This window comes from Hippopotamus amphibius, chromosome 6, assembly GCF_030028045.1.
Source record: "Hippopotamus amphibius kiboko isolate mHipAmp2 chromosome 6, mHipAmp2.hap2, whole genome shotgun sequence".
NCBI classification, from domain to species: domain Eukaryota; kingdom Metazoa; phylum Chordata; class Mammalia; order Artiodactyla; family Hippopotamidae; genus Hippopotamus; species Hippopotamus amphibius.
In genome coordinates, this window is record NC_080191.1 from 10,184,402 (window position 1) to 10,197,423 (window position 13,022).

At 40.4% G+C, this 13,022-nt stretch overlaps 1 protein-coding gene and 1 pseudogene across 5 annotated transcripts in view; both read left to right on the plus strand.

Moving 5' to 3' along the window:
* The first annotated feature begins 4,862 nt into the window (after positions 1-4,862).
* Positions 4,863-5,018, plus strand: LOC130856042 (60S ribosomal protein L39-like; annotated as a pseudogene).
* Positions 5,019-12,227: 7,209 nt separating this feature from the next.
* The window catches only part of PDSS2 (decaprenyl diphosphate synthase subunit 2), a 265,019-nt gene continuing 264,224 nt past the window's right edge, over positions 12,228-13,022 (plus strand). For 4 of the 5 annotated variants that reach the window (XR_009054310.1, XR_009054309.1, XM_057738876.1 and 1 more), the window contains exon 1: positions 12,295-12,842. Coding sequence is in view for 3 of the 5 variants with exons in the window: in XM_057738876.1 (XP_057594859.1) it covers positions 12,562-12,842 (281 nt within the window). In the remaining 2 variants the exon portion in view is untranslated. Of the gene's footprint in view, positions 12,843-13,022 lie in introns of all 5 variants that reach the window. The other variant, XM_057738874.1, reaches the window with a different exon arrangement.

The window sequence follows — 13,022 nt, forward strand, 5'->3', positions numbered from 1 at the left end:
GAGATAATTTGAATATTAAGAATTTTGGTCATTTTGTTAGGTGCAGTTGTATTGTGGTTACTTTTTTTTAAAAGGAAGTCTTCATTTCTTGTAAATAAATTCTGAAATATTTAGAGGCAAAATATGATATCTGGGATTTGCTTCAAAAATACTCCAGCATTGTTGGGAAGGGGAGTGAAAAATGTGGATAACTGCCAAAACTGGATAATAAGTATGAGGGTTAGTCAAAATTTATCTGCACACTGGCTGTAGCATTTATTTTAATTAACTTTTAGAAAATACAAATACATCATTTTTCAACATAATCTCCTTGCTTTTCAATACACTTTGTCCATCTGTCAACAGGTTTTCATATTCCCTCATTAAAAAATGTTTTAGGCTGAGCTGTGAGCCACGAATGCACCACAGGGCTGCTTCGTCCTCGTAGGGCTGCTTTCAGGGGACCAAACAGGTGAAAGTTTGATGGAACAAGATCAGGACTATAGGGAGGATGGTTTAACCCCTCAAAATGAAGTTTTTGCAGAGTGTTGACAGTGTGGGCAGAAGTGTGCGGATGTGCATTTTCATGCAAGATCACAACACCCTTGGATAGCAGACCTCTGGGTTTAATCTGAAGTTTAGGCTTCAGCTCTTCAATAAGCATCTCTCTACATTCATACACACTTCTTCGTGACAAAACACTTTCTCCATACTGCACACAGTCTTCAATAAATAACAGCACCAGGTACACCCTCAGAACACAAAAAAGAATCACGACACAATGCTCTTCTTTCGTGCAGATCACAAGTGGGGCATCCATTTTTTCTCACACCACAGTTACAAATGAACGATTTAACGTGTTCACACCTGCACAGCAGTGACTGGGGAGACAGTGGCATTGAACGGAAAGCTCTGATAAGACAGTGCGGCCAACAGAAGTTTTAATATAACTGGAGTGCGGATAATTTTTGACTCACTCTTGTACATATGGTCTCATTATCCTATTTTTTCTACTTTTGTGTAAAGTTTGAAAACTATAATAGGAAGTAATAAAGAGTAAAAAAAAATATTTGTTTAAAAATATTATAAAAAGACCTCTGTAAGAGAAGTCTGATTTAAAAGAGGGCTTCCACAGTGAATGGATTTCTATCTAAAATAAGGTAAGTTCTAAGCCCTATAACTTGCAACATCCTTAAAACAACACATCACCATAATATTCGCAAGCAACACAGCATTTCAATTGTCTTTTGTATGTACATACATGTGTATACTATGTGGGTAAATTGTATAATTTGTTCTGGAGTTAAAAACAGCCATTCTCCTAGAAGTGTAAGAAACAAAAGCACTTTATATTTTTTATTGATTTGAAATTAGGAGGACCTATGGTTGAATACTGGGGAATGATGAGGGTTTGTGATGTAACCTTTCTATTTGCCAGGCACTGATCTAAGTACTTTATGTTTATGAACTCATGCTAATATTCAAAATTGCCCATTAATACAGGTAATATTGTTCTTCCCATTTTACAACTATGAAAACCACAGTATTGAGAGTAAACTACATAATTTGCCCAGTGTTGCACTATTGGTTAATAACAAAGCTTGGATTCAAATGCGGGGAATCTGGCTCTTGTGTTCGATCCCTTAATCACTAAGCTCTGTCACTCTCCATGGAAAGAGTGTCTTGTAGAGTTGTTCTTTGTTTAGACTTTGGGGACCCAGTCTCTTTTATTCTTAGAAAAATAAAGCAATTCTTACTCCCTTTGACATCAGCATATTCCTTTTATTTTGTTATGCACTTCAAACCTATTACTCCCAACACAGTCATACCAGCCCTATGATATTCAAACATATTTATTACAGATGTTTGTTTATGGCATGATTTCAAAGAACAGGAAATACCACAGCGAGCTCTTCTGATTGATTTAAACCAGGGTACTTCTGAGAAGGTGCTCTGACACCATAGTAGTTGACAGTGACATCTCTCTTATGTGGATGTCAGCTGTTGGGAAATGGCCTTACATGATTTTTCCTAATCACCTGATCTCAGATGTTCTTTCACACATTTCTTTCAGCCCAGCAAGATGATACCACTGCTTCCATATATCCAAGTTTAATAATGGAATCTTTCTCTTTCTCCCTCTCATTTCAGACACATTATCTTTATTTGGGAAAAAATAGTTTTTAAAGATATATTTATCTATGGGCCACACCATAATAGCCTTTGCATATGATGACTTTAATTTGGGGGACTTTTAATAGTTATTTCTAGATAAGAATTAATGTGAGTCTACATGGGGCTTCAGATTGACTGTATATAATTGACTTGGTCATTGAACTTATGAAAAGAATTGGCTTGACTGAGTTGACTCAGTAAATTTGTGAAAAGTGATTTTTTAGAATTAACTGACCATACTGATATGATTGTTCATCCATAGATAACATCCATCCATGAACTTTCCATTTTCCAATTTTAGACGAAAACTGCATTTTAAGACAGAAAATATTTCCAGGTAATTCAGGAGTTATATTTATCACTATAAGGCAGCAGTTACTGACAAGATGCCTTGACAACTCTGTAATTTGAAGCTGTCAACCTTTTTACATATAGTAAATGCAGTATGTCTTGACCCCTTTCTGCCTGATGTTGCTTATGTATGCATTCTATGCAACAAAAGGAGGATTTTTCTATACCTAGAATTCTATAGGGAATGAAGTGTGACCTATATATTTCTTTTTTAAAAGAAGAAACAAAGAAAATAAAGAAGGAAAGTAGATGGGGGGGAGGGGAGAGAACCAACAAGAAGTAATAGAACAAAAGGTTAGATTATCATTTTTCCAGAATAGTGATTCTCAACCCTGGCTGCATATTAGAACCTCCTGAGGAGTATTTGAAAAATACTGATACCTGGTCCTCAAGTCCAGAGATTTTGATTCAGTTGGTTATGGTGACTTTTTGGTCTTCATGAAAAATGTTTAAGTGGCAATAGAGAACTAGCTGAGCTTGTAGTCATGGAGACATTCTTTGCTCTGGACTTCCTGATCTTATCATAAATAAAATACAACTCAAATCGCTTCTGAACTTGACTGTGATGTTGGAGTGAAGATAGGAATGGAAAATAAAGACCCAGCTCATTCCATTCATTATTCATTCAACTGACCAACAAATATTTATGTGGTGTCTACTCTTCAGCAGACTCTGTATTAAGAGTGGGGATGCAATGACAAACAAAACAATTAAAGAAGAATGATAGGGACTTCTCTGAAATCCTCCTTATGGGCCTCGTGTTGCAACCTAAGTTAATGCCAAGATCAATTGCGTTGGTTGGATCAAAGAGACAGATTAGTCTACTAATTAATTTCATTCATGGAAGAAAAATATTTTGATACTTAACTGGACCTCAGAGATCATTTATTTTTGTATTACAGATGAGTAACTTTAAACTCGGAAGGGTTAATGACTAGCCTATGATTATATAGCGATTCAGGACAGAGATGTAGAACGCAGATTGCTAGCCATTTTTTTTTCTTTTTGCAATTTTTCTCTAAATCTAAAACAAAAAGTTATTCCAAAGAAAAAATTTAATTTTCTTTTTAAGTGAAGGAAAAGAAAAAGAGATAGAGGACAACGAGGGTGGAAACTTCCAGATCAGACCTTATGGTAAATTAGAGAACAGAAAACGTCTCCACTATAGACATACAGAATGCAGATAAACTTTACAAACATCCTTTGAAAATTAAGCTGGGCTTCCGAAAAAGTGAAGAGGGTGCCCAGGGGCGGAAAACAAAGTTAGAGATGGAAACCAAAGCAGTGGGCGCGCGCGCGGCAGAGCGGTGGGTGTGGTGTTGTTAGCCATTTTTAATGCTGTCTATGTTCAAGTAGAAACCTTCTCAGCAGATTTTCCCCGCATTCGAAGTTCCTAAAAGAAAACAGTCTCCTGTAAAGAGCCTTTGTAAAAGAAAAGGACCAAGTTCTTCCCCCCTCCCCCGCACTGAGCTAATCCTAGTGTGAAATTAACTAGCAGCATTGCTAGTCAATTCCACGTTGCTGCTCTGTAAGGAGAGAAACTAGGAAAAAAGGAGTCGTCTTTGGTCCATTTCCTCCCTAATTACAGTTGTTCTAAGGTAAAACACTCAGAACATTAGAAGAAGATGTCAAGAAAGGACTACTATGAACGGGGGTAGGATTTGAGAAGACCTGAAAATTAAACAAAAAGGAAAATTACAATGAAGAGTTATAGTCATATATACTATCTCACATCATCTTTGAAGATTAATCTGTAAGATGGAAAGGACATTTAGTGATGTGGGAACTGCAGATTACTACTGTAATGAGATTCCATTTTACACCCATTTGTTGGTAATTTTAAGAAGTCTGACAATATCAAATGTTGAAAGGGAGTGCTCAACAGGCTCTCTCATAAATAGCTGGTGGGAGTGTAAATTGGAAAAGCTACTTTGGAAAGCTGTTTTGTACTATCTGTTAAAGTTGAATATTCACATACCCTACAACCCAGTAATTCCAATGCTGGATGTAAACTCTTAACAGGTGAACCTGGAGGCATTTGTAAACCTCTTCAAGGAAACATTGTTGTAATAGGAAAAAAAAAAAAAAAATCTGGAAGCAATCCAAATGTCCATTGACCAGAGAAGGGATAAAGTGTGGTATGTTCACCCAATGGATATTACACAGCAGTCAAAACAAATGAACTGCCACTATAAACATCAATATGGGAGAATCAGCAAAATAATGTTGAGTAAATAAAAAAGGTAAGAGAAAATTACATCTAGCATGGGATCTCCTTTTTAAGCTAAAAATAACAGACTAAATAATATACCTGGTCTTCTCTGCCATCCTCTGTGAGGTTGAGTTAGCTCCTCAGCATGTCTTCTCACAAGACTTCCAGGATCAAGTGATTCCTGGCCAAGAAACAAAAGCAGAATTGTCCCATTCCCCAATGGATTCGAATGAAAACTGGTAATAAAATCAGTTACAACTCCAAGAAAAGACATTGGAAAAGAACCAAGCTGGGTCTATAAGGAACCTCGCATATGAAGTGGCTCACGTTTATGTTGTGTCGAGTTCACTTGCCTCTTACCGTATCAGAACATCACTAATGGGTTATTGTCTGGAAATGAGAAAAATGGGATGTTACCTCTTTTCTTGATGTATTGGCACCAATGCTCACTGTCAGGCCTGCTAATAAACAAGTGATACCTATTGTTGCAAAAATATATATATACCTTTTAGGAATACAAATAGTATTAAATGATATGTTTTGAAAATCATGGGAATGATAAATACAAACTAAGGATGAAGATAACCTCAGATTTAGAAGTAAGGAGAATGGGATGGAGGAAGGGCACACAGTCATAAGTAAGCTATTGTCAGTATTCTAGTTCTTGTGCTGGTGGTAGGTTCACTGTGTATATTATATTATACAGAGATTTACAGATAATTGTATTAGTTTCTTAATTGTAGCATAACAAATCATCCTGTAACTTAGCAACTTAAAACACTGTTATTTCACGTCGTTTCTTGGGTCAGGCACCTGGGTGCATCTTAGCTGGGTGGTTTGGCTCACAGTTTCTCGTGAGGTTACAGTAAAGCTGTGAGTCAGGCTGCAGCCTCTAAAAGAGCTGGAGGATCTGCTTCCAAGATGGCTCATTCTCATGGCTCTGGGCAAAAGGCTCAGTTCCTCAATACATGGGCCTCTTCATAAGACTGCTCATGACATGGCTTCCCCCACCAGCGCAAGTAATGAGAGACAGAGACAGAGACAGAGAGAACGTGAGCAACAGAGAGCTCACGAGGGAAGCTGCAGTGTCTTTTATAAAACTGATACTGAATTAACACACCATCACTTTTGCTGGATGATACTGATCACACACACCAACCTTGAGACAAGGTAGAAGGGGACCACACAGTGTATGACTCTTAGAATGCAGGGGTCATTGGGCACCATCTTGGAGGCTGCCTACCACCATAATAAAACGAAAAAGAACAATGCGTGGACCAATGATGAAAGTGTGTTAGGAAGCAATTATGTGCACCTGAGGCTGGAAAATAAACAAATAAATAAATAAATGCATTCAGTTGTGAAGACAACAGGACACAGGGGAAGGAATGAGATGAGCTTTAATTCTAGCTCTACACTTTCCAGCTATATGACTTGGGTGATTCGTTTGACTTCCTTCCATTTATAAAAAAGGGATGAGGATATTGACTTGCCTCTTTAAATTTTTTTTATTATGTAAATATTCAATCATACACAAAATTGAATAACAAATACTATATACTCATCATCCTAAATCAATGACTTTTTAGATTTTAGCATACTTGCTTTATCTATTTTTTTCCCCTCCTGAAGTGTCATAAAGCAAATTCCTGACACTGCGTTATTCTATCCCTATATACTTTAGTATGTATCACTTAAAAATATGGACATTTTTCTTATAGACTCACATAAAATTAATAATAATTCCTTTGCAATAACTAGTATATCGAAACTATGACTCAGATTTCTTTAAATGTCTCAAAACGTACTGTTTTACAGTTGGTTTGTTAGAATCAGGATCCAAATAAGGCCCACACATTACACTTGATTTGGTATGCCCCTTAAAAACCTTTCATCTCAGAGGAGTCCTACTCATTTCCGTTTTACCCCCTTGTCTTGTTGAATACACAGTCAGTTGTCTTGTAGAACAGCTTGCATGCTGGCTTGGTGTTTGCTTCCTTGTGAAGCTATTTCACTTGTTCAGCTCCCTCCTATGTTTCTAGAAAATTGGAAGTTAGACCTACAGGCTTGATGAGATGTAGATTCAACTATTTTGGCAAGACTATTTCATAGGTAGTTTTGTGTACTTCGTAACGCACCGCATCAGGAGGCACATCAGTGTGGGCTCCCCTCTCCTGGTGATGCTGACAGTGGTTAGTGGTTGCAGGCGGGGTCGGCCGGCGGCCTGCATGGCAAAGTTCCCCACCAGCCTCTCGCCTACTGATGATTTCATAAGGAATTACAATATGGTGATTTCCTAATCCTATCCTTCTTTCCCCTCCTATTAGATGGACGTGTGATATAAACGCTCCCTCACCAGCCTGAGCTATTTGGTTACCACATTAGAAGCGGCAGTTGTTCCCAGCTTCACAGCCTCGCAGCTTGCCTCCTACTACAGCCATTGCTGAAGCAACCTGCTTCCTGCCGGTGTAACCTGACGGCACATCTCCTCATACATCGCACGTTCTGCCCTTGGGCTCCTCTGACTCCATGAGGGTGGGCCATCTGCTAGCAGTCACAGGACAGCCTAGAAGTGTGAGGGGGCTAAGGTCCCAAGGGGGAAATACGGACCCATGGGTGATGGAAGCTGGTTGATAACTGCTCCTCTCTTGCATCAAGCGAACCATTGTGAAGTGTACTCTGCAATAGCAGCTCGAGGAGCCCGTGCAGTCTCCAGGCCTTTATTACCCACTGTGATGACTAAGTCAAGAACACCCTTGTATTGACTGACCTTGTTTCACTCTTCTAGTCATCCGCTGCTGTTTCCTGAGATTGCTGTCCAAAATAAACTACCTAAAAGTAAGCCCTTGTCTCAGGTTCAGCTTTCAAGGGGGTAAACCAGGCTAAGACACCACTAAATATAATTCATACAGGAAAGGCAGGATAAATGTTCAATTCTTTCATTATACTGCAAATACTCAGTTATGTCTAATAATGAACTCAAGAATTTATATGTCATCAATGAATTTCAATCAATTGTAGTTGTGTTACTCTTTTTTGATGCTCAGATTGTCCCTCTTTCAGCTGATGAAAGCTCCTTTATGCTGATAGCCTTTTTCCTTTGACTTGTCCCATTAGACTTTAGACTTTAATAGCTTCTGGCACAACAGGGTGTCCCAGGCTCATCATGGACATTTCTAGCCCCAGACCCGATATCTGTCATTCCTCCAAAGAATGTCCTTCCTTTTAATAGGAAATGATGTCTCAAAAGTACAATATGAATGCTAAAGGTGCTCGTTGGTACACAATTATCATTACTTCTAGGCCTTTCCAAGAGATAAAGCAAGAAAATGTTTTTTTCTTCTTCAACAAATGTAATACTTTTCTTGTTGGGATATAAGAAAATGTTTTTTTCCTGAAATGTACTTATTTTTTAAAAATTTATTTTATTGAATTATAGTTGATTTACAATGTTAATTTCTGCTGTACAGTGAAGTGATTCAGTTATACATATATAGATATGTATATTCTTTTTCATATTCTTTTCCATTATGGTTTATTATAAGATATTGAATATAGTTCCCTGTGCTATACAGTAGGACCTTGTTTATCCATCCTATTTATAATAGTTTGCATCTGCTAGTCCCAAACTCCCAAACCTTCCCTTCCCCCTCTCCCTTGGCAACCACAAGTCTGTTCTCTATATCTATTAGTCTGTTTCTGCTATAAGGAACATTTTTCAAAAAGAAAAAATCATAAGTTCATACCATCTCCAATTCACCTTTAATCTTACATGGATTCTACTTACTCTGAAAATCATTCCTAACAACTCTAACATTGGTTTTTACCTATAATATACAAGAACAGTTTGAAAGTAATAGTATCTATATTTCTACTAACAATAAGACACTGAATGAAGGTTAAGACTTCTTTGTAAATCTATTTATCCTGAGAACATATTCCTCTATGAATATACAGTGAAAACACTATTTTCTAAAGTCATTAAATTATTTACTTGGTATGATTATGCCACCAACTTAATATACAGTTAGGTGATTTGCTTCAGTTGCTTTCAAATTTTAGGGATCATATTTTTCTTTTGAGTTTAAAATTATTTTGAATATGTAAAATATATATACGTGATTCTAAAGTCAAAACTATATAGTCAAGGTATATTCATCAGACTAGTTTGCTTCCATGCCTGTCCTTTCCACCTGTTTTCCCCCATCCAAAATGTATGCAAATATATATTTGTAGATCACCTATCTTACAAAAAAATCCTATTATACTGTTCTGCACCTTGGTTGTGTTTTTGTTGTTGTTTAAAGCTGATGTATACCTGGAGATGACTCCACAGCAGTGTAAAGAGATGGCCCTCATTCTTTTTCAGAGTTACATAGTGTTTCATTGCATGGATCTACCCCAGTTTATTCACCTGGTCTCCTACTTACGGTTATTCGGTTTGTTTCCAGTCTTTTGCTGTTACAAATCATATTGCAATGAATAACCTTGTGCATAAGTCATTTTGTATTTTGGGAAGGATTTCTGGAATTGGGATTTCTGAGTCAAATGTATATTGTAATTACATAACGGTATATAAATGTATATGTAATTTTGCTAGGGATTAGCAAATTCCCTTCCACAGAAACTGTTTACACAGCATTTTACATTCTTACTGGCAATAAGAATGTGCCATCCCTGTTCTCTCACCTGCCAACCCAGCAGGTGGTCAAACTTTTGGATGTTTGCTAATCAGATTAATTGCCTCCTTTTATCATTCTGCACCAAGATATACACCACGCTTTCATCTACTTTTGGAAGAACTCTCCTAGCCTAAACAATAGGTGATTGTGTTGAGGGTGATAGGAGGGTGACTACAGCGTCCCTACTTCCACTCACCTAATCATGGAAATGCCAAAGCCCGAAGCATACACCATCCGTGTTAAGACCTTGTATTTCCAAAGGCTGGTCGGGTTTCCAGCCCAAGAAAAGGACATCAAATATGACCTCACTTCTTTCTCAGGTCAGCAGAATGCAGAGAGGACAGCAAGTGAAGTCCGCTGGCACTTTACCAGCTTCAGGATCCTGAGAAAGGATTCACTATAGAAAGTAGTCATTGTAGAATGACTACTCTCTAACCTACAGGGCTGCCCACACCCAGGACCTCTTCTTTTGCTGTTTGGTAGGAGTAAATGTCATGGATGGGAATTTTTTTTCTTTCAGCATCTCCCATTTCCCTGTATTCTTCTGGGCAGTTTTGCCCCAGGGGACGTTTGGCCAGATCCTCAGACAAATCTGGCTGTCACAACTTGGAGAAGGCACCTAGTGAGTTTTAGGCCAGGGATGCTGCAAAACATCTACTATGCCCAGGACAGCCTTCGCCCCTCAGCCCCCCCGTCTCCCATTACAAAGGATTATCTGCTCCAAAATGGCATTAATGCCAAGGTAAGGAACCCTGCTGTATTTTTCCTTTATGCACACGTTCAAGGACATCCTCAAAATGACTATTATCAGTGGCAGAAGAAGGGCAGAGTCACAGATACTCCCTCTCTTTGCACCTCCAAAAGTCACCTGCAATTCAGAAATTTCTTTAGTCAGACTCTGAGTTATGCATTTATCTGGAAGATTAAATAACAAATACCATTTTAACCTTCTAAAAACTGATTATCATTAGGTATAATGCAACCTTTTACCTGTAAGAATAAAGGAAAGTGCTATTTATTTAAAGTAAACGGGACTAAAAGTTCCATGAATAATCAAAAACTTGGCTCATAGAGTATGACCAGAGAATAATGCTCTTGGCTTCTGTGGAGAAATTAAAGTACATGCTGTGAATGGGTATTAAGGAAACTGCATGAAAAGTTAAAGTACCATGATTCTGAAGAAACAGCCTCTGGTGCACAGTCTTTATCTCCCTTCATTTTTGCATGACTTCTTTCACCTTGGATAACCTAGAAGCTCAAGCCTTGGAACTTTTTAGAATGGTAAGGTATCTCACTCTCCACATTTATTTTCATATGGAACAGATCTGAATTTTATTGCCAGGAGTGTGTTATCTCTTTCACAGGAATTGTTTTTGAACTTCGGCCTGCCTTATTTATTTAGTGGGCATAGCCTGTTTTTAATACTTATGAGCATAATTCACATTATCTAAAATGTATCCCTATAAAGTTATGCCTAAACTGAATTTTTAGAAATAAAACTGGGTTTTTAAATTACAAGGGAAATTTGCCATTCAAAGGGAGTCTGAGGCTAAACCTTTTTAGAGAAAAGCATCTTTTGTGCAAAGTGAATAATTACTCTTTAATTTGGCCGCTTTTGTCTGAATTTTTTTTAATGTAGCCTGAGTCTAGCCCAGTATTATGCATGATGCTAATTTTAAAAATACCAATCATGAATTTGAAAGGGTTTTGAAAATTAAAGAGAGTTTTACAAGGTATTTTTTTAGGGTGTAAAACTCCGTAATATATTTTTATTATTAACAAGGATTTGTTAACATTTGTTTTGGGTGATGAGAAAGGGGGCAGGATGCTAGACATACCTGAGAAAGAAAAGGTAACATTACAGAACCACATTGACAGCAGTGAGAGCAGCGGTTGGAGAGACAGTCACGCTGTAGCTAAGAGCATGGACTCATCGTTTCTGAAAACCAGATTTCCCGGGTTTACTTTCCTGCCTAGTGTGGCCTCAGGCAATTTACATGACTTGGCTGTGCCTCAGTTTCCTCATATGAAACACGGAGAATACTAATATTATCTACTTCATGGGGTTGTTTTGAGGATTAAATGAGCTATAATACACGAGCCGTAAGTGGAAAACACTCGAGTCGGTGATAGTTTTGGATTCTCGATGGTGAGCGGAGCTTCCTTCCAGAAGCGCCTCTGTGCACCCTCTTATGGGGCACGGCTGGTTCTGCCTGGGCCGTAACATGGGAACCGAGACTCAGTGAGGCGACCAGAGGCAAGGAACAGGACAGACCCTGGGGAAATAAAAAAACACAAAACACCCTTTATGCGGGGACCCGCCACCTTCCGCAGGTTGGGCGTAGGGGACACGTGCGCTCAGCCCCAAGTCCGGATTTTGCCTCCCACCCCACGTGAGCCGTGGCCCACAGCTCCTGAAGCCTCACAGTCAGAGAGACGACCCTCACTCCCGTCCACTACCAACGCCAGGGCTTGGCTGCGGATGGCTTCCCAGAGGAGCGGGCGCCTCCGTCCGAGCCCTTCCTTCCGCAGGGCTGGGGGCCACCAAAAGACACTTAGTAGACACCGACTCTCGTTCCCGACACACATTTATGCGTGCCCACTCTGTGATGGGCGCTGGGAATCCTATGACGAATCAGACTCATCCCAAACTCAACCGGCTGCGGCACCACTCGGGGCCCACAGCCGCACCTCTGTCTTCCTCCCTCCTCGCAGTCGGGGACGAGCAGCTGGGAGGAGCTGAGATGGTTCACCCCGCCTCGCCTTCCGGGGTTCACCTCTAAAGCCCCGCCCCTCCGGGGCGTTCACGGCTGCGCCGTAAAGTAGGGAACAATTCTTTGCCGCAGAACAGCCCGCCTCCGTCTTTACGGCAAGCCGCATTTCATGCCTCCAATATGGCGTTCTCCACTTAGGCAGCAGCCGTGGTTTCCACTCTAGGTGGCCGTGGGCAGTGATGATTTAGGGGTGCTGTCTGTCTAACCCAGGCTGCAGAAAGCTGTAGTTAAAGTTCGTTTCTGGTCGCGACTCTGGAAACCCACCCTCCTCTGAGGGTCAAGAATCGCCGCTTCCTTCTCGTTCCCGCAAATTCCTCATCTGCCCCTGGCTTGTTCCCCGCGCCGCCTCCGGACACCCTCAAGTCCCTGACACCCCTAGACTCAAACTATGAGCCTTCGGCAGCTGCTTCTGCGCTTGCCACGTTACCTCGCGGCCTCCGGCCCCCCGCGTGGCCCCCTCGACACCATCTCCTCGGTTGTCTCCTGGCGTGGTCAGTCCTCCAGGTCCCCGGCCCACTGGAACCAAGTGGTGTCAGAGGCGGAGAAGATCGTGGGCTACCCCACGTCCTTCATGAGCCTCCGCTGCCTGCTGAGCGACGAGCTCAGCAACATCGCTCTGCAGGTGCGGAAGCTGGTGGGGACTCAGCACCCTCTGCTTACCACAGCCAGGTGAGGTACTCCCTCCTGTCCCGACACACTCGCACCCACGCGAGTCCTTTTTTCTGGCCGATACACCCTTCCTCCTTCTCTCAGACTGCCTGCCTGCCTGCCTCTTTTTTACCTTTTCCTTTCCTCCGCCCTCCTGGACATTGGCTGTCCTGTCTTCGCTAGTCTACTCACCTTAACATA